This window comes from Felis catus, chromosome C1 (assembly GCF_018350175.1).
Source record: "Felis catus isolate Fca126 chromosome C1, F.catus_Fca126_mat1.0, whole genome shotgun sequence".
NCBI classification, from domain to species: Eukaryota; Metazoa; Chordata; class Mammalia; order Carnivora; family Felidae; genus Felis; species Felis catus.
In genome coordinates, this window is record NC_058375.1 from 101,707,691 (window position 1) to 101,727,609 (window position 19,919).

The window sequence follows — 19,919 nt, forward strand, 5'->3', positions numbered from 1 at the left end:
GCATATTAGGATTATCTGTTACCTAAAACCTCAAACACTATTAGGCCAGTGCATAATATTTGGTATGCTGTTAAATCAGAAAGAAATAACTGTAAGCTTTATATGTAGTTGTTTTCTATCTACCATCATGAAGCCAAGGATTGACTGCAAGATTTCCAAGTAAATAATGCCTGTTTAAATCTTGAGATATGTCATACCCACAATCCATTGAGATTGGGGATCTAGCCCAATGGAGATCCAGCCATTATCTCAGCTATTTTGGCAACCACGTGATAGCTAATGGAATTAACTTGGCATGCCAGTCTTTGAAGTTATTTATAAAACTGACGCAATGGGGGCGCCTGGGTGGCGCAGTCGGTTAAGCGTCCGACTTCAGCCAGGTCACGATCTCGCGGTCCGTGAGTTCGAGCCCTGCGTCAGGCTCTGGGCTGATGGCTCGGAGCCTGGAGCCTGTTTCCGATTCTGTGTCTCCCTCTCTCTCTGCCCCTCCCCCGTTCATGCTCTGTCTCTCTCTGTCCCAAAAATAAATAAACGTTGAAAAAAAAAATTAAAAAAAAAAAAAAACCTGACGCAATGATTGGAGAAGTTTTTACTCCCCCAAACCAAGCTCCATTTCCAGTGAATGGGTGTGCTCATGGACAACCTGACCCCTGAAATCGAGCCCCGATGAAATGGGTCAGTGGACTCCCAACGTCGCTGTCAACCGGAAATGATCCAGGATGGAGGGAGAGCAGGGGGCTCTGCTGTTTGGCTCTGCTGCTTCCCATCCATGTTGAATCACTGGCGGGTCACAACTTTAAGAATCCTCATCTTCCATTTGCAAAAACAATACTTCCCACCCTGTCCTTGGACACTGTGAGGCCCAAATGAGAGAATCCATGGGAGTGTTTATAAGTGAACAGCCTGAGGCACTTTATTAGTCTCTTATCAGTCATTTGGTGCATGAGAACTCAAAATCATGCCTCTGGTCTTGCGGTGGTGCGTTTAAGGGGGGGGGGTATAAATTTATGATTAAACAGCCTCAGAGTCACTCTCCCCTCACTCCCTTTGGATAGAATTTCTTTCCTGATTGCCCAAGTGCTTCATGGGACTGCAGGGGCCCTGAAGGACTCTGAGGTCAAATCGCCAGCTCAATCACTTGCTACCTGAGGGCCTTAATCAAGTACTGAAACTTTTTAAAGCTTGTTTCCAGATCTATGAAATGAGGATAAACTAATATCTCACAGAACAGTGGGAGGATGAGAGGAGATAGTCATAGAATGGTATCACGCCGGGCACATAGCCAGGGTAAGGATCGCTATTAGACTCACTGGCATCTGCAGCTAATGTGAGAGGCGAACATCCCACAGAGTGAGACCTGGTTTCAAGTCCTGGCTCCCTCTCTGACACTCTGTGATCCTGGATAATCCGCTCAACCTCTCTGGAGCGCAGTTACTAATCATAAAATGAGCATGGTAATATCTACTTCATGAGGTCTACACAGAGATCACGTAAAGTGGTATAGATGACCGTGCTGTGCTTATTACAAAGCATAATGGAAACGCATAGACTTTTTACTTTTTCCATACAAACACACAGGAAACAATTGCAAAGATTTTATTTAGCGGCTTTCTGTGCTTGGCACTTAGAAACAGTTCCGTGCATAAGGGCAAATTTTTTATACACCTTTACTTCATACATATTTTACATACCCTTTTTATTGCCCCCTTTTTTAATATTCATAATATTGGATTCCCCACTAGGCACATAAATACATTTATCTACAACACCTCAAAACCAAAAATCTTAATAATATCTGTATTACTTGGTATTATTTGCATTTCCACACCACTTAAAAAGTTTAGCTTGCACCAAACTTTACTTGTTTTCTTAACATTAAAGGATTTGAGGGGACAGGGAAAGATGAAGGAAAAAAAACCCAAACTTCAAAATGCAATAAACTATTTGATAAAAATGGAGACCTAAGGGCATGTGGAAGGATGCAGAAAGGCCCATCTGTAATTCCCTGGAACGTGACTGGATTTCTCCTGCCCCGGGGGCTGCGGGGCAGACAATCCAGGTCAGGTGTCTGGATCTGGCATGCAGACGGCCAGGCCTCGATTTGTCGCCTCTGCTCTTGGTATCATCTGTCGGGATTATAACACCCTTCCTTCTTCACACTCCTGTTCCCCCTCCCCTGCCAGGCTTCGCGCTCTGGAATGGGCACTTCCCAGGCCGCGCACCCCTCTTCTAGATCATGCTGGTCAGAGCTGTGGGATCCAAGTGCATTCCTTGCCCGGGTCCTCTCTCCAGTGCCCTGACTCTGCACAGTGTCCCAGAGAGGCTTACTCCTCGGTAACGCCATGATTCTATCACCTGTAGGGGGGAGGGGGAGAAACGACCCCAAACCAATCTCCTCGGTGCGTTGTCACTCTCACCATTGCTCACACTTCCTCTCTCAGTCTCGCTCTCCGCCTCTCTCTTGCCCACTACTCCTTCTCCTCTTTTCTCATTCGGCTACTCTTACTCCCTTTTCACAGGTACCACTGGGAACGTCAGCGATCGAACACAGAGTGAGGAGAGCCAAAGTTCAAAAGCCATCTTTTTCAGGAAGCCAAGTCCAGTTGTAGTGGTGGTGTCTGTCCACCCTTGTGGGTAGGAGGGGGTTCCAGGATACACGGTTCATTCCAGAAACGGGGTAAGCTGCAGGGGAGAAAGGTTGGCAGCTACTGCTGGCCCAGTCCATCTAGCGTTGTACATAGACCAATTCTTGGTGAAAGCACCCACCTGGGCCCCCCTCCACAGAGTTCGCCCAGTTCCAAGTCTGTGTGTGTGTGTGTGTGTGTGTGTATCGCTGTAGGTAAGTTTGTGTGCGAATATGTATGTGTGTGTGTGTGTGCATGCATGCACGCATGTATGTATGTATGTGTGTACGTATAGGTAGGTCTGTATTTGTGTGGGGGTAACTTTTTATGGCTGCTACATGCTAGCATCTCCCTTAACATTATTATAAAATGATAATTCAGTTTCTTCAAAGGCCACTCTAGAGTAGACAATGCTTTATAAAACTAAGGTTTGGGAAGGCAGGAGAATGGCCACTGAGTCGGAGATGATTCCACACGGTTAAGTATCCTTCAGTGGCTTAAAGGTCTTTTGTTCTTCTTCGGGATGTGCTTTCCTCCTCCAGAAAAAAAAAAAAAAAAGAAAAAAAAATACACAGTTCCCGTTTTTCAAAGGCGTTGGGCTCCCAAAGAGGAGGATCTGCCCGTGGAGACTCTGGGGCCCCGGCTCCGTGCTGTTCGGCCTGGCCATTAAACCATGTGCACGGACATCTGGGAGGAGGAGCCTGGGACCGCCCCGTACTGCCGGCCGTCACAGGTGTTAGTCGCCTGCTGGTTGTTGGGCGAAGGGCTAATCATGTGCATGCTGTGCTCCATCCCCGTGGGCAGGTACTGCCTCTCTCCAAAGGCCCCGTTGGAAGGAGAAGAACAGAGTAAAGTGCTTTGAGAGGCGCTCAGTTTTTCCGGGCTTGCGGCTAGCCTCGGAGAAGTGGGGAAATTGTATCCGTACAGATTGTAAGGGTTGTGGAGAGAGAAGGCGTTATAGGAGCTCTGCTGCATGTGGCTGCCCCCGAACATGTGTGGTGAGGAGGAGCTCGAGGCTGCATTGCCGGCCTGCATGACATACTGGAACTGGGAAGTGGGGAAGGACCCCAGCTGGCCACCGTAGGCTTCCATCTTGCTGTTGCTAGGCAACGAGGGAGGAGTCGGTATTCCTGAGATCAGGGATGGAGTCCTCTGAGGCATGAAGGTTTCGGAGGGCTGAGTGGCTGAAGCAGTGCCACTCTGGAGCCTGTTGTAGCCACTGTCACTCAGCCCCGGGTAGCTCTGCAAGGCAGCCATGTTGCTTCGGGCACATGGTGGATAATCAGAGAGGTTTAGATTGCACAGCTGGCTCTCTCGACAGCCCACGTTGAAAGTGTTGGGGGCCAGGTGAAATGTTGGAGGAGAACAGGATGGAGACAAAAGGTGAGAAGAAGCTGAAGGCGATGGTGTCCCAGTGCTGGAGGTGGTCGGGGAAGTGCCTGTGCTGCCCCCTGAAAAATAAAAGGTAAATGCCATTGAGACAGAGGCCCGTCCAGGCCAGAGGCAAGCCATGCAGGAGGTACCCTCAAATGTCCCAGACGGGCTGATTTTTACAGAACCACAGCCTTCTCTTGACTCAGCAGACCTAAGTGATTCTATCTGTGCACACATACATAGGCACACACACACACTCTCCAAAAAAGACAGAGATGACACAAAAGAACACTAAACTTTTGTTTGTGTGTAAATACCTTCAAAGTCTTCTTTAAAAAAAAAAAAAAAACCCTTCCAATATTCACTTTGCCATTTCTCACTTGAGGCACGAAGAAGAAACAAATTCACTTTCCAGTAAGACCTCTGGTACTCAGCATTAAAATCCCCCCACAAAACTTCTTCCGTTCTCAGTGGAAAGGCATGAAATATATGTTTTCACCAGGGACTGTTGCAGACTTTGCCATATTTAGTCTTCCAGGTAAAAACACAGCATACCAAATCTCAGGACCGTACCCATAGAGGAAATGGGGCACTAGGTCAAGGTTGAGGACTGAGAGGGGCCCAGGTAGTGGGAAGGGAGGCACTGGCCTGAAGTTCTGTCATATGAGAGGTATTATGAGAACAACCGGAAGAGCTAAGCAGAGCTAACCTGTAACTAAATCATCATAATCCAGAGGGTCTGCCAATCTCCCTCTGTAAGACCCTGTCCAGTCTCAGAGACTGGAACAAGGACTGTAAATGTAGTCTGTGGATTTGGGATATTTGTGAGGGCAGGGGTTCAGACAGTCACAAAGTCAGGAGACCTGCGCCCTCACAGCTCTGCCACATGAACCCCCCCCCCAGCTGACCCTGAGCACATCACTTATCTTCTCTGGGTTTGTTTCTTTATCCAGAAGATGAGAAATTGAATTGGATAAGTTAGGAGAAGCTACAAGCTTGAAGTGACAGGATCCCACCTCAGACCAACTAAACAGCAATCAAATGATTCTAATGTGCAGCCGGGGGTGAAAAGCAATGATAATACCCAAATTCCTTATTTCAAAGTACCCAGAATAGCAATCCTTAAACTTTAAGGGCCATGAGAATCACCTGGAAGCCTTGTTAAAATAGATTGCTGACTGTCCCCACCCACCACCCCGAGTTTCTGATTCTACACGTCCGGGGCAGGGCCTGAGAACGTGCATTTCTGAGATTGATGCTGTTTACTGGCATAGAGACCACACTTTGGGGTAGAGGAACTCCAGCTCCCTTTCATCTCCTAAAGTCCCCGTATCTGTGTTTGAAAGAGTTGCTTCTCTGACGTGTGGATATTAGAACTGGATTGGCCGCTGATGCACCAACAGGTCAAGGGCCAGTTCAACCCAACCTACTTCAAATGTGTTCTCAGAAGCCAAAAAAAAAAAAAAAAGGCTTTTCCAAGCTTCTCCTTTCCCAGGGCTAGGAAGCAGCAGGGTAGCAACCGCTTTTTGCCTCGCCCACTGGCAAAGACAGTGGGGACTGCTGGGGCCTCCGGACCTGTCGTCTGAATTCCGGAACGGGAGGCTGCTTTGTCCTCCACAGAGACCCTCCGATGATGGACTCCCTCCTTCAGGGCAAGGTTGGGAATTTCCCAGAGTTCTTTAAAAGCACAGCTTCCCCCCACCCCCACCCCACGAGCCTGGTTATCTTCAGGTCACCCACAACTCACGTGAGGAACCTGAGCTGCTATAAAAGGGTAAAGGGCATTTGAAGTGGAAAGGAACAGGAATAAGGTTTTTATCCGTGAGAGAAATGTGAAGAAAACCAGCAAGATTCCAGGGATATTGAGATACAGGGGAACCATCCACAGTGTGCCAGGGAGGAGGATCCAGATGTGCACACCGAGACGCAGATACCTCAAAGAGAAACCCAAAGTTAATTTTTAGCCTCAGCCTACGTGCACAGATATGGTAGTAGTATTGAAGTACAAACTGAGCCCCTGTCAACAGCTTTGTCAGAGTTAAATTTTTACAAAACCCAACCAGTATCACTTCTTCCTTGGTCACAAAAATTTCCCCCATGAAACTCCCAAGGTAGAACTACAAACAGGAGCTGATTTTAGTTAGAGTCATTTCAGGAAATTCTCCTTCTTTGTTTCTTCTTCATGCCTTAAATTCCTTTCAGAGGGTTCGCGAAAAGATTTTTATTCCACAAACTGAGAGAAGGCCAACATTGTCAACACCCCCTGGGAGAAGGAAGCCAGCAGCTGACGGTCATAGGAACAGCACCCAAATTCTAGGTCTGCCGGCCTCCACCCGGCTCATGACCACAGGCAACGTGTCCTGCCTCTTCATTCTCCTCATCTCTGAAAGACGGTCTCAAACTGATAAGGCTTCACTTTCTATCCTTGCAGAATTATATTTGCGTCTGAGGATGAAACTTACACAAAAGTGTGCATGGCCAACAAGGACTTTTCAAGGAATCCTTTTAATATAAAGGAGTTTGGGAAGGGGACAGCTGAGAAGGAGGAGGAAGAACATCTCCCACTTCTTGTTTTTGGACCACTGCGTGGCCTCGGCGACAGGGCCGGCCGGGGAAGGTCAGAGATTCGTTTTCTGCAAGTGGCATTCTGCGCACATCTTCCTCCTCTTCCACCCTAAACACTATGAGCTTCGGTGAAAGCAGCGCTGTGGCGCAAGTGGAGAAACTTGACTCCAGCTGTAAAGAGGTTTGTGTTTTATGGGATATGTATCTGGTCTCCTCTCTTTGAAGGTCCGTTCTTGCTCTCCCAGATCTGGTGTTTATGGGGTCCCCGAAGAGACCCCCTGTTCGGCACACTGTGCCGTCCTGTTGTGGGTTCGCTCTGTCAGGCACTGGCCCTCGCCCTGCAGCAGGAAGCGCAAGATGCAACAGATGACTTTTTACAACTCTAAATGGTTTTCTCAGATGGCCCGAGATGGAACGAATGGTACTGATTTAAGGCCTCAATTGGTTTCACTACAAAAAAATAAGAAGGGAGCTATTAACAAGTCACAGGGATTTCTGCTGAGCAGATGAGAGGTACATGTTAAAAAGTTTGTAGTCAGCTTGCTTTGGCTTTTAGATGACACTCCCTGGAAATGAGACTTGGTGGCCTGCTGAGTTTCAGGGGGCGGGAGCCCCCACATGAACCAGTGTTTGAAGCCGGGGAGCAAGCCTGTCCAAGAGAAGGTCACATTGCTTCCATTCACTTTGAAGAAGTTCTCTCGTGCACTTCAAGTACTCAATACAAACGACAGCTAGTTTTCAAAGTCCACGTAGAGAAGACTGTGGCACTCATTTTGCAGAGAAGCAAACGAGATACCGAGAAGTCTTTACCCTCGCATGATCTAACAGCTTGTCGGCTGTTAAACAAGATCGGAAGTGCCAGCCAAGCGCTAAATAAGCATAAGGAGGCAGGCTGCCCTCCCTGTGCATCTCAACACTCGGCTGCCTGAGGCCTCTCATCACAGAAGACCTAGGGCAGAGTGGAAAACCAGGCGACACTGATACAAAGGGGGCAGAGCTGCCTCTCAGAGAAAAGCACACCTCCCTTTCTTGTATAACATTCTCGCCTCACCCCTCTGCCACAGCCAGGTCCTGAATGCTCTCAGGGTCTTGATTGAAGCTTTATTAATAGATGAGTGTGGGCTGTAGCATTTGGATTGCCCAGCTGTCTTACTGATTACGGGACCTTGCAAGTTAGCCTCTCTCTATACAAATGGAATTTCGGGTATCTACCTTTGTAGGGATGTTCTGAGAAACAGATGAAATAACATATAATACAAAGTGCACAAAGGCATTAAATATGTATTTCCATTTCTTTTCCCTTCTGTCAGTGAAGAAGGAGTGAAAGAAGGAGAAAGGAATCACAGGGCATTTGAGTTCTGATGGGGAGACTCTCAGGTGTTGGCTTCTGTCCACGGAGCTGAGCATGTCTGGCCTCCCCGCACTCTGGTGAGCATATGTCACAGCTAGATGCCCGGATGTAACAGGCTGGAGGAGCCTCCATGGTTGCGAATGACAGAGCACTGGGCCCGTGACCACTAGGGGCCCACTAAGCCTGTACTCCCAAAGGCTAAACCAGCTCTGTTTCCTCTCTGAACGATCTTTCCCTCTCGCCTCACCCCTGCCTAGAATGGAAATTCCATGCTCTGTGTCTCTATTCTCAGATCAAGCAAGCGGAATTGAACACAAATAGGTAGGTTGGTGTCTTTCCCACTGTCCCCAGAGGCCTTAATCCATGTCTGAGAGGTGATTAAAATGTAATGCCCTAAGTAGCTGAAAACTCTCTGGTATTCCAGGACCAATCCCCCACCCGCCCCACCTCCCTGCATCTTGTTTTACCCATGGACCCAAGTGAGGAGATACTCATTGAAATTCATATTCAACATTAACTTGTTCCAATATTCAAGGCTCACAGCCAAAATAACCAAAAAGAATACATGTTTAGCAGTGATTCCATACGAGGACAATAACCTAGAATATACTTGTGTACCATGAAGACAAGTACAATGTGACCATGAAAATCCTGAATACCAAACCTGCTGACTTTTGCATCTTTAAATTGATCACTTCCAGATTGTAATATGGAGGCATTCACATACAGTTTCCTTTTGGGTCTATTTTGTTGTGCTTTCCCCCCCCCCAAAAAAATTGAAAAACAGTAAAAACAAGACCCCATCTGGGCTAGTAAAGAATAAATTTCCATATAATTACTTGGTTGCGTAAGCCAGACTCTTCTCTCATATAACTTGGTGGCATGTGTCCCTTGGAGAATGTGGGATCACTGTGTCCCTGAGTAGCCGCCTTTGAGGCGTTCAAACAGGGCAAAGGTAAGATCTCAGCACCCTGTGGACTGATCCCAGGGAATAAACCCAAAAGCCATAAAGTTAAGGATAACAACTCCATTCCTCCCTACTATGGAATTACCCTTAGTTGAAATGAGGGCCCTTCTTAGAATGCAAATGTGAAACATTATAGTGCTAATGAGAATTGTGTGGTTTCAATCTTAGAAAGACTCTTAATGCATCCTTCTCCATAAAGCTTAAAGATATACATAGATCCAGACCTCTTCCTTTTTTTTAAATGTTTATTTTTGAGAGAGAGAGAGAGAGAGAGGATCAGAAGCAGGGTCTGCGCTGACAGCAGAGAGCCCCATGTAAGTCTCTAACCCACAAACCGTGAGATCATGACCTGAGCCAAAGTCAGATGCTTACCTGGTGCCCCTAATCTAGCTTGTAATATATTCACCCAATTCTCATTTTTCACATTGGTCTTTTGGGTTCTGAGTCTCTCCGTTTCCTGAATGGCCCTGTTTCACACCTACCACCTTGCCTAGCTGGGCTGGCCCTGGTTTTTCACATTCCATGAACTGGTCTGTTTTCTCTGCTCCTTGTTTTACTGCCTTCCCTGCGGCCATGTACACACCAATTGTGATTGCCACTGAGGGCCGATCTGCCGGTCTCCTGGCCACAGTACCCAGCTTCCCACTGAGAACACCCCCATCCCCCACTCTCAGCTCTCCACCCCTACCTCCAGGGAAGGCATGTGACTAAGAGCTAGATGGTCCACGCATCATATTCCCCACCCCTGACCACAGTAATTGGTTCGGGGGTGACGCAATTTGAGTCAATGAGACTCAGAGATTTTGCTAGAAACCTTAAGAGGGGCACATGACCCTTTCCCTCAAATTGAAACTTAAGATGTAGGTCTACTGCTGCTCACAGCTATGTTACCATCATGGGGGGTCTGAGGATGAAGTCAGGTGGGAGCCTGGAGCAGGTGGTGGCAAGGGAGATTAGAGGTGTGGACGGATTCCAGAACTTGGAGATGGGGGCTACCTACGGTGGGGAAGAAGGCAGGGAAACACCCAGGATGATGCATATATATATAGTGGTGTTCTTCCCCCAGGAGAGGGCGCCAAGTCTGTAAGGTTAATAGTGTGCTAGATTTCTGGACACATCGAGCATCAGGGACTTTGGGACAAAACAAAATGTATGTTGCCACTGTTTTAGTGGACTGAGTTCAGACACCCTGTCAATCCCTGTCACGAGCTCCTCACAGCCATCCTTCCTCACCTCAGTGATACATGAGATCTGCGTAAGTAGCTATCTCGGAATCATTACAGAGTAATCCACAGTAATTCAAAGACAAGCTGTCCCTTGAACTGTCCCCTTTCCCTGTGTTTTACTGGTTGGAATTTCTCAGTTTCTGATCCCTTTCCAGGACCAACCTCTAATTGTTATAAATCAAGCTGATGAAAATCCCAGCACCAACAGAGATGCTCATATCCTTTTAACTGCCTGACAAACATTAAAAGACCCAATAGTGTTGAGGTCTTTTCTGGTGATGTCTGCTACCATTTGAGGAAGAGGGAGTGTTCCATAAATGGCAGGTCTCCTTATTTCCACAGATAGAGATGGACTGCCAGCTCTGGTGTCACTGGTCCAAGATGGTTCCTTCCTGGTACAAGAGTTGTCAGCCCCTTGGACATGGATGGTGCTCACACAAGCTCTTTCGGTTTGGGCCGTACAAACAGCTCCACTGTATATATCATCAGAACAACAGGACTGCACTTGGCCATAACTGACCTGGGCTCCTCTTTTTTCTTCTCTACCTGTGTTGCCTCAGTCAACGTCCCCAAGCATCACCTACTTGGTTAGTTCATTTTGTCCCTGCCACTAGCAGTGTTCAGGCAGAAGCCCCTCCTGAAATAGAATCCTATCTCCAGACTCTCCAAACATGTGAACTCCCTTGCTGATTCTAAATGAAGACATCTGAAGGTAAGACCATACACTTGACTTCATAAAAATAGAATATCGACCTATTTAGAATTAATGCTCAAGGTGTTGGCAAGGAAACATCAATTGGAAGTGTAAACTAAAAAACAACGTTGTGGACAATCAAAGCTCTAGTAAGAATGAAGAAATCAAATGCGGTCTAATGGGAAGGGAACTGCCCTGTCAAGATGGAGACGCACTTCGGAATCCTCAGCTCACTTCTTTCACCATTTACCTGCAGATATGTGAGCAGACTTTGCTCTGTGCCTCGGTTTCTCTTTGTGTAAAAGGCAGAGGATAAGGAATCCCATGCATGCTTCTCCATAGGAGAAAACAACTATATAGAATACCCATTCAATATATTTTTTTAAACAGAAGGATTTGGGTTTTTGCAAAACTGCGGCTAATTCAACTAAGGGCTTTCCTTGCAATGTTATCAACAAATGGGACTTCATGAAAGAGAAATAAAAATGACAGCAAGGACAGGATGAAAAAAGCATCTGTAACCTCGTTCAGACAGAAGAGTCTAGCTTCCAGCAACAGCAGCAGAAGCAGCAGTAGAAAACAGTCTTAGGGCCATGTATTTGACATGCCAGATATTCATGTGTCTGAAGCAGTGAGGTTATATGGACACTGGGTAAGTCAGTCATTATGTGGAGCTTAGGTTTCGTGTCAACACTGCCAATACTCTCTTCACCAAAAGGAAATTACTACAAGATCAGTCTGCCACCGAAGTTCCCTCTAGAAGGTCATCACTTTCTACTCCTTCTAAGACACGAGACAGTTCAACACAGGTGGCTATGTCTCTTTTCTTCGTTTCATGCGTGATACTGTCCAGAGCTACCGGAATTCTTAGTTCTTAAGGGAGGAGGGAGTGAATGTTGTTTCTTTTATGTCCTTTGTTAATGTGAAGAAACCAAGCCACATAGTTTTTAATAATGAGAATCTGGATCAAGTTCAATGTATAGTTCAAAAATGGATTCCAATTAAACAATTGAATAGAATTTTGGCTCTCCCTCCAGCCCCATCCCACTACCATATGTATCTAGTAATTCCAAGTTCATCCCCCACCAATAAAAAATGGACTCCCTAATTAAGTGTGACATTTTGCTTCAAAAGTCCAGTTTCTCTTAAACCATTGTTTCCCAAGTGTCAACAATAAATTTATCATTATGGATAAATTTTTGATAGAAACACCGTGAAACCGGCCATGTTACACACCTAAGCAACTCACGCCAGTTCCCTCTGCCTGTGCCTGCCTAACGGCCCCACGTGCTGCTGAAATACAGGTTGCCAACCCCAGTCATCACTCCACATCCACATCTACACACATATTAGGTAGTTGTGCTCCAAGCACATGTATCAGACAGTGACCCTGCCTACCTGAGCCACAGTGCCACCAAGTGACTTCACTTGGCATTGTTCATTAGGTACTTCTGGGGTGCCAGGCCCTGTGACAGTTCTTGAGAACACAGCAGTGAACACAATGTCCCCACCCATGCCTGCTTCTCAAGAACTGGCAATACCCCTGCCAACATTCTCACACCAGCCTCCATGATACAAACTCTTGCTTAGCTAGAGCTTGCAAAATCGACATAAAGCAAGGGCAAAGAAGCAAGGAGCCACCTCAGAAATAAACAGGATCAAGTAAGTATCTTTGCATGAGAATGACACATGTTCCTTTATGAAGCATGTTTACATAAATGATCTTGTAAAAAAAATTACCCCTCTTTGGTGGGTGAGGAAAACAGATTCACTAGAAGTACCTTGCCCAAGGTTATAGAGAGGTAGTGGCCATCCAAGATGGAGACCCAGATTTCCCAACTGTCAGAATACCTCTGCCTCCTAAGGGCCACAAGAGCCTAGAAGCAATAGCAACACCCTGAAGATGCATTGACCCTTCTTTTCTCACAGGATTATGAGAAGAAGGCTGCTTCATGCAGAGGGCTTCCATTTCTCCTCCATTTATTAAAAAAAAAAAAAAAAAAAAGAGAGAGAGAAATTCTGGATCACTTGCCTCACCAGATCCCTGTGAAGGTGAATGGTCTAATCATGTTTTAAATAACTAATCATCAGAAAGGCAGTATCTCTTGTCCCTGATGCATCTGCCTCTCAGGTATCCATGTACAGGAACAGAGAGGGACAGAGATGGTGGCGATGACGACCACCACCACCACCACCACGAGAGCTAGCATGTCGTGAGCGCTTCCCCTGTTTCCATTGTCTCATTTAATCCTCACAAAAATTCTCCATTTTGCACATGAGAAAACTAAGTATCAGAAAGGATTAGGGACTTGGTCAAGGTCCCAAAGCTAGGAAGAGCCTAACCCAAGCGGTCTGACTCCAGACCCTATGTTTTCAATCGCTTTATCTTACAATCTGAGAGAGCGCAATAATATAAGTTACAAAACCTAATTTAGCGTGCAAACCACCAGAAGCTCCCCTGGGAGGGGAATGTAATATAATGTATCATCAAGTGCTAGAAGGGTCTCCCATATGGCAGAGCCACAATTTCAAAACTCAGGGCTCTATTAACGGCAGCCATGTGACAGAACAGAATAAGCTTTGTCTGTAATTTTGGCCCGTGCCACTCTGGGACGGGAGGAGGTTGGAGAGGGAGGCTTATAAAGCATCTGACACTCTGGAAGCTTCCCCAGGTGAACGGGGGCTGTGCTGGGAAGAGCCACCGATGGGACTGAAGAAAGGAGTTGAGGTCAGCCCACGAATCACCTGTGAGCAGGCCACAGGCTTCCCGACCTGAGCTGCTAGAGAGGGCAGATCCTGGAAGAAAGGACAAAGCAGTGCAAGGAAAAAGTCCACCCAGCCCATCAACCTGAGGCACGTGTTGTTCCACGTAAACAAGAACAGGAGGGAACACAAGTCGCGAGACTCCGACGGGCTTGTGGCAGCCCCCCCCCCCCCACCTTGCTGTCAGACCTGAGCAATTCACTGCCGTTGTGCAGGCCGAGTTTGTTCTCATCTACAAAACTAGATTAAGAAAACTGATAAGGCTGGCATGAGGAATAAATGATGTTATTACGAAGATCTCTTCGAGTACCAAGGGCTATGTGAACGTTCAGGGGTAGAAGTAATAATTTCACCACCATCATAATCGTGAACTTAACCCTGCTTTTAGGAAGAGTGAAAGCGTGCTGCCTCTGGAAGTGGCTTGTTTGCGCAAGTGGTTATGCTTTGGTTATTTAGGGCGCTACCAAGTACTCTTCGTTCTAGAAGAACGGGTGTAACTCATGGCTTGGCTTGGGGCCAGATGTGCTATATTCAGTTCTGCTCCCACTCTCCTCGGCACTATCACCAGGCAGAGGCCGTGCCCCACAACTTTACCTTGCTGCTTTTGCATGGTGGTGAAATCCTCAAAGGTGAGTGTGCGCACAGGGGGTCTCCAGAACGCGTAAGTCTCCATGATGGCTTCCAGTCCGGTCCTGCCAAGGACAAAAGTCAGCAAAGGGAGTTGTAAATAACGCCAAGAAATGCACTGACATTTTAAAGATCTGTGGTGATTTGTCTGAGAAGTGGTATAGACATAGGCACTGAGAGATATCACCACTGGGGGCAATTCGTCTGGAAGAGCGCAAGGTATAGATGACACTGAAATGCAAAAGGAAGAAGAAATTAGCCCAATTCAGATTATTTGCGAGTAAGTTGTAACTATGATGGACTTTTCCTCTGAGCTTTCTTCAAAGGATGTCTGGTCTGCATGGAAAAAAAAAACCCACCTTAATTGTTAAAGGTCAAGGTCACTAATATCACGAATGGAGTTGAACAGAGAGTAGCGCTGCCGGTTTCTCTAGCACAGGACGATGTTGTCATCATTACCACAGTGACACAGACACAGACTGCCCCAGCTCTATCAGTGAATATGTGGAGTCAATGAAATTGTCAAATCGCTGTGGCTTTACAGGCTTCTTAAATCAACAGAGGCAAGCAGGGCAGATACACTTGAGTTTCCGTTGCCTTAAAAAACACCCACCTGAAGGCAAAGAAAGGGTTTGGTCCCAGAAACTATACCTCAAGCAAAAAGGCCAAGACCTTTCTGTAAATATTTACCTGTATTTTATCATCTAATAATCAAGCTGGTCGTTGAGGGTCACTTACTTGAGACAGTCAGACCACAGGAAACATCCAGGATTTTACGAATACATTAAGGCTTCTCTGTTTCATTGATACTGGAGGTTCCATTAATTGAAATATGCACACAGTGCCTACTTTACCCGTCAATAAATTCTCTCTCTGTCATATATATGAGGTGCTGATGGGCACAATTTCAACATAACTGTCCAAGTTATCTCAGACATATTCTTGCTGATATTCCAAGTCCTCGGAACACAGTCCTGGCTAGGGCTTCGTTTCAAGCTTTGAACATAGCTTCTGATTATTCACTTTTCTTTAAAATTAACTGCTTCACTTCTAAGTGGAGGGAAGGGAAGTTCAGGGACTACGGGGAAGGCAGGACAAGGAGGGTAGAGAAAACGAGGTGACATAGTCCTTTCATTGCAAAGTTACTGGAAGGTAACATGGCATCCCTTCCCAGAAAAGACAAGCTCTCCCTCCTGAGATGAAAACACGCTGCCTGTCCTGCTCCCTAGGCAATACATTTCCAGAGTTGTCATCAGTCCTGCAGACCAAGAACAAAGTGAGAAGTTTTAAGTGAGAACAAATATCCTTTCCTTATAAATGACTATAAGATCCCCTGAGGTTCTTCTCAGATGAGCTGCTGATACACTGATTGGCTCTTTATGTTGGAAAATCTCCTCTCTGAACAGCCCTTACTTGCACAGTTAACTTTCTAAAGTCTTCCCTGGAATCTTGGAGGCTTTAAATACACCAATGTTGGCAAATCGAACTCTGTATTTTTAGAAGAGGTTGAGAAGAGAGGGTGTTGCATGGTGTTTATTAGCTGTTAATCTGTTAAAAGTAGGAATAGAAGACGTGTCCACATACTCACCTACATCAATGCTGAATACAGTACAGGAAACTATTTGTGGAGAGAAAGAGTCCAGGCAATTAGGGAGTTCACAATAATAAGGGGATAGGCAGATAAAGGCATGCCGAGCTTTGATGATTGTAAGAAAGAGATAGGCCGGGCCTAGATCTCACTGCCTTGCTCTGGAATGCTGGCCACCCACCAGAACATCTTAGGATTCCCTTTAATGGCACGGCAGGCTCCCTGCAAATGGCAAGGCCTTTGTTGCTCCACCTCCGATTCCATTCTTCCCAGGAACATGTACTAACGAGGGGCAAAATATTAGCTCAAGGACAAAGAACAGTCCCTTCTCATTTCCTAATAAAGTGACAGAAGACTGAAGTAACAATAATACACTGTCATACTTGCCAATATTGTATTTATTAAAGAAATATAAAAAGCTTTGATTTCATTTTCACAACAGGCAAAAAGATTGTGGCAAAGGTATTCATGATTTTATTTAAGCAGTCAACTCTCTGTAGGATAGTGGCCATTTGCCCATCTGTCCAAGTCTAAAATCCAACTGAAAGACTGAGTCGTGGAATCAATAGGTTTAAAAATTGGGAAAGTTGGGGTGCCTGGGTGACTCAGTCGGTTAAGCATCTGACTTCAGCTCAGCTCATGATCTCGCAGTTTGTGACTTCGAGCCCCACGTCGGGCTCTGTGCTGACAGCTCAGAGCCTGGAGCCTTCTTTGGATTCTACGTCTCACTCTCTCTCTGCCCCTTCCCTGCTCGTGCTCTGTCTCTCTTTCTCTCTCAGAAATAAATAAACATTAAAAAAAATTTTTTTTAATAAAAAAACAAAAGGGAAATTCCTGGGTATCACCTACTTCTACTTCCTGTGATGCCAGCTTGGATGGTTATTCAGCCTTTGTTGGAGTATTTCCCAAGGAAAATACTCAGTTTTCTAACAGACGTTAGAAAGTTCTTTCTGACCTTGGGCTGAAATCTCTGATGTAACTTTTACCCTCTGGTTCCTTTACCAATGAGGAAATGGTGACAGTGCCAGACGGTTTCCACATCCCCTTCAGGCAGACTTTCCTTAGCCGTTAAGAATGTAATGTACGAGATTCCACATATGGACACAGCCATGGTCTATCCAGTCCAGGGGTCGGTCACAAGATTCATTTTGGTGGTGGGGTGGTGGGGGAGGGGTCACGACTACTGAAAAATGACTAAGACCACACATTCCTCACCACACTTGGCCGTGGCTCCATCCTTCACAGAATTATCCTGGATACTCCCTGAACCTATTTATATATGCAAAGCATGTCTCTTTTTAGAAAAATTAATCCTATTTGTTTACTATATGCCACATCTTATTTCTCCTCAAACTCCATTAAGCTTCACTGGATAGATCTAATTGTTAGAAAGTACTAGTTCTATGTATCAGGCTCGGGTGATGGGCCACGGCAAGATAAGTTCCAGGTAATCCAGCCCTCTCCATCACTAGCATGTCTGCTTTGGATCCCATGTTTCTCTGTGTCCCAGTGCTAAAGGTGATGCCTATTGCCTGGTAAGACTCAATTTACATGCACTTAATTCATTAAAAAGGAGTAAATTTTCACCCTGTGTTTTATTACTGAGCCATTGTTTCATGAACTGTAGCCAGCGTAAAACTTAAAAAAACAACTTGATGGAAAATCAGGACTCTGAAGACAAAAGGACTCCTTTGGTATTGGAGAAGTGGGACTTGTTTCCATAGCTGTTTGTGCCTTTCTTGACTCAGGTCTCAGAGGAGTTTCACTTTTCCTTTGGTTTCTTCTGTTCCAGTCACAGAATTTCTGACCTGCAAGTCTGAGTCCCCTATCAGAGGCCCGTCATTTCTACCCTCATCTTCTCTTACAAGAGTCTTTGCCAACTACCCATTAACATCTTCGGCCACTTGGACATCTATTCAAAGTTTATCGTGAGCAGCACATTGTTTACTTATTCATCACCATTGAACACTGGGTTTGTAAAATTTTATCTTAAGGTTCTTAAAAGTGAATTCATTGCCTAACAGATTAAAAAAAAAAAAAAGGCAGTCTTAGGTAACCTCACGTCATTAACATGTTCCACATGGTGGGCCTCTCTGGGTCCATTGCACACCAGAGACCTGATGTCACGTCTGAGGTTTCCAATCAGAGATGATCATATTGGCAAGTGCCTCCTTCTTGCTTACTTTTCCTTGTTTGCTCCAGTGACAAGAGAGGCCATATCTAACCCTTTTTGTTCAGTGCTTTGGCTGGAATCATCTCTCTGATTTCCAGGCCTCTTCTCTTTAGACTTTTCAGTCTGCTCACTGGCCAAACCAACAGAATGTGCTCAAGAGGAGGGAGAAAAGGAAGGAAAGGAAGCAAGCCAAAGATCTCTTTTACAAACTGATGATGCCTCAAGATCAACTGATTTGAAAAAAAAAAAAAAAAAAAGCCAGACTGCAAAGAATTATTCTTCCAAATTCTAATTAAAAATAAAATGTGGGATTGCCCCGCTTTGGAGTTCAGCAAATATTTGATAATTATAACAACAATTATAACTACATTCATGAATCTATTAGGTAGCACGTTGATGTATACTTTGTTTTTTTATTTGTGTTGAGAGACAGGGTTGCTTTTTATGATTCTTCTATTTATTTTCTCTGTAGTTCTGACTTTTAACTCTTCCCCAAGTTATTTGCTGGTGATTCTGGCAACAAAGGGAACCTATACTAGGGATTGATAAGGCCATCGGCCATCTGTCAATAACAGACAGTCAAGAAATACAGAGATGGGGTTTTGAAGTCACAAAGAAGTTTTCCAACCAGTAAATGTGCCGTGTTCAGGAGATTTAAAAACAAAAAAGAGCAGAGGGTCTTTACTGTAATTTGGGAGTGTTCTGTTTAACAAAAAGAGAAAAACGTGTAGGGGTGCCTGGGTGGCTCAGTTGGTTAAGCGTCCGACTCTTGATTTTGGCTCAGGTCATGAGCTCACGGTTCACGGTTCTAGCCTGACACTGGCAGCATGGAGCCTGTTTGGGATTCTCTCTCTCCCTCTCTCTGTCTGCCCCTTCCCTGCTTACACATACCATCTCAAAATAAATAAACAAACTTAGAAGAAAGAGAGAACAACATGTAAATGACTAATTCTGACCTGTGTGATCAGTGCTACACTGACGATACATAGAAGATGCTATGGAGCCCTGAACAAGAAGTACTTCCTACACCTGGGAAACCCCAGGATCACTCCATGATAGGCCAGTGACTTCAGCTTCATATTAAAGGTTACTCAGCAGTTTCCCACACAGACAAGAGGCAGAAAGACCTTTCCTAGGAGAGCTAACAGTGTGCGCAAAGCCTTGGAGGTATGGAAGGGAAGGCACGTTCTGGGAACTGAAAATAGTTCAGGGTGACTGGAGCTCCAGGTGCAAGATGAGATGATGGGGCAGATACTGTGGATATTTATGCCATGTTAGGTGCTTGGATTTTATCCCATGGGCGGTACTGCACCTCTGATCTTTCCTCTCTCTTCCTGTTCCAGCATTTGAAAAGACACAGAACCAGAATACACTGTTCTTTCAGATCTAATTACCATATCTCAACTTTCTAATCCTTTTTCTTAGACTGTCCTTCATCCACTGAGGTGAGGGCAAACCTTCCACACCTCCTTCTTTCCTGGAGCTGGAACTGGCTCCTACATATTTGTTGTCCAGGAATATTTTAAAAGGCCCCCCAACAGAGGTCTGCAAATTGGAAACAACACCAACAACAAGCCATCATTCAAAACGTGGCTTTAGATGGTACAACAAGTATATCTACACGCTGATTGGCTGTCACTGATGTGCCTTACAGTGGTTTGGAAGAACAGGTGTCCAATGGGCACATGCTTGGAGTTGAGTCAAAACTGTTCCTTCCCAAGGGATTCCCAGCTCGGGAACCCTGCCCCCCACCCCACATGGAGTCTGAATGGGTAGCAATGGGACTCTCGAAGGAGTTTTCATTGCCTCAGGAAGTACAGTAACAATCCCTGATGACACAAAGCAGGCTAACCAAAAGAGTAAGTTTCTTTGCATTTGCCTGGAATGGTCAAACTTTAATTTGGTAATCACACGAGATGCAGATTAGCATAGTGGTTAAGAAGGACCAAAAGCAGGGCCCTTGGGGG

General features: G+C 45.6%; 1 protein-coding gene and 1 long non-coding RNA gene across 6 annotated transcripts in view; one reads left to right on the plus strand and one right to left on the minus strand.

Moving 5' to 3' along the window:
- Positions 1-1,580: 1,580 nt before the first annotated feature.
- The window catches only part of TBX15 (T-box transcription factor 15), a 104,964-nt gene continuing 86,625 nt past the window's right edge, over positions 1,581-19,919 (minus strand). For all 3 annotated transcript variants that reach the window (XM_003990514.6, XM_045033358.1, XM_006935028.5), the window contains exons 7-8: positions 14,159-14,256; positions 1,581-4,075 (exon numbers count right to left, since the gene is read on the minus strand). In XM_003990514.6, coding sequence (XP_003990563.2) covers positions 3,291-4,075; positions 14,159-14,256 — 883 coding nt within the window. In that variant the 3' untranslated portion in view covers positions 1,581-3,290. The remainder of the gene's footprint in view (positions 4,076-14,158; positions 14,257-19,919) is intronic.
- Positions 3,951-18,256, plus strand: LOC111561803. 3 transcript variants are annotated; one of them, XR_006582957.1, is made up of 4 exons: positions 3,951-4,089; positions 6,430-8,235; positions 10,450-10,819; positions 17,572-18,256. It is a non-coding gene; the product is annotated as an uncharacterized LOC111561803 (long non-coding RNA). The 3 variants fall into 3 exon arrangements; XR_002744695.2 differs by lacking the exon at positions 17,572-18,256 and having other exon boundaries at positions 10,450-11,921; XR_006582956.1 differs by lacking the exon at positions 17,572-18,256 and having other exon boundaries at positions 6,430-7,991; positions 10,450-11,921.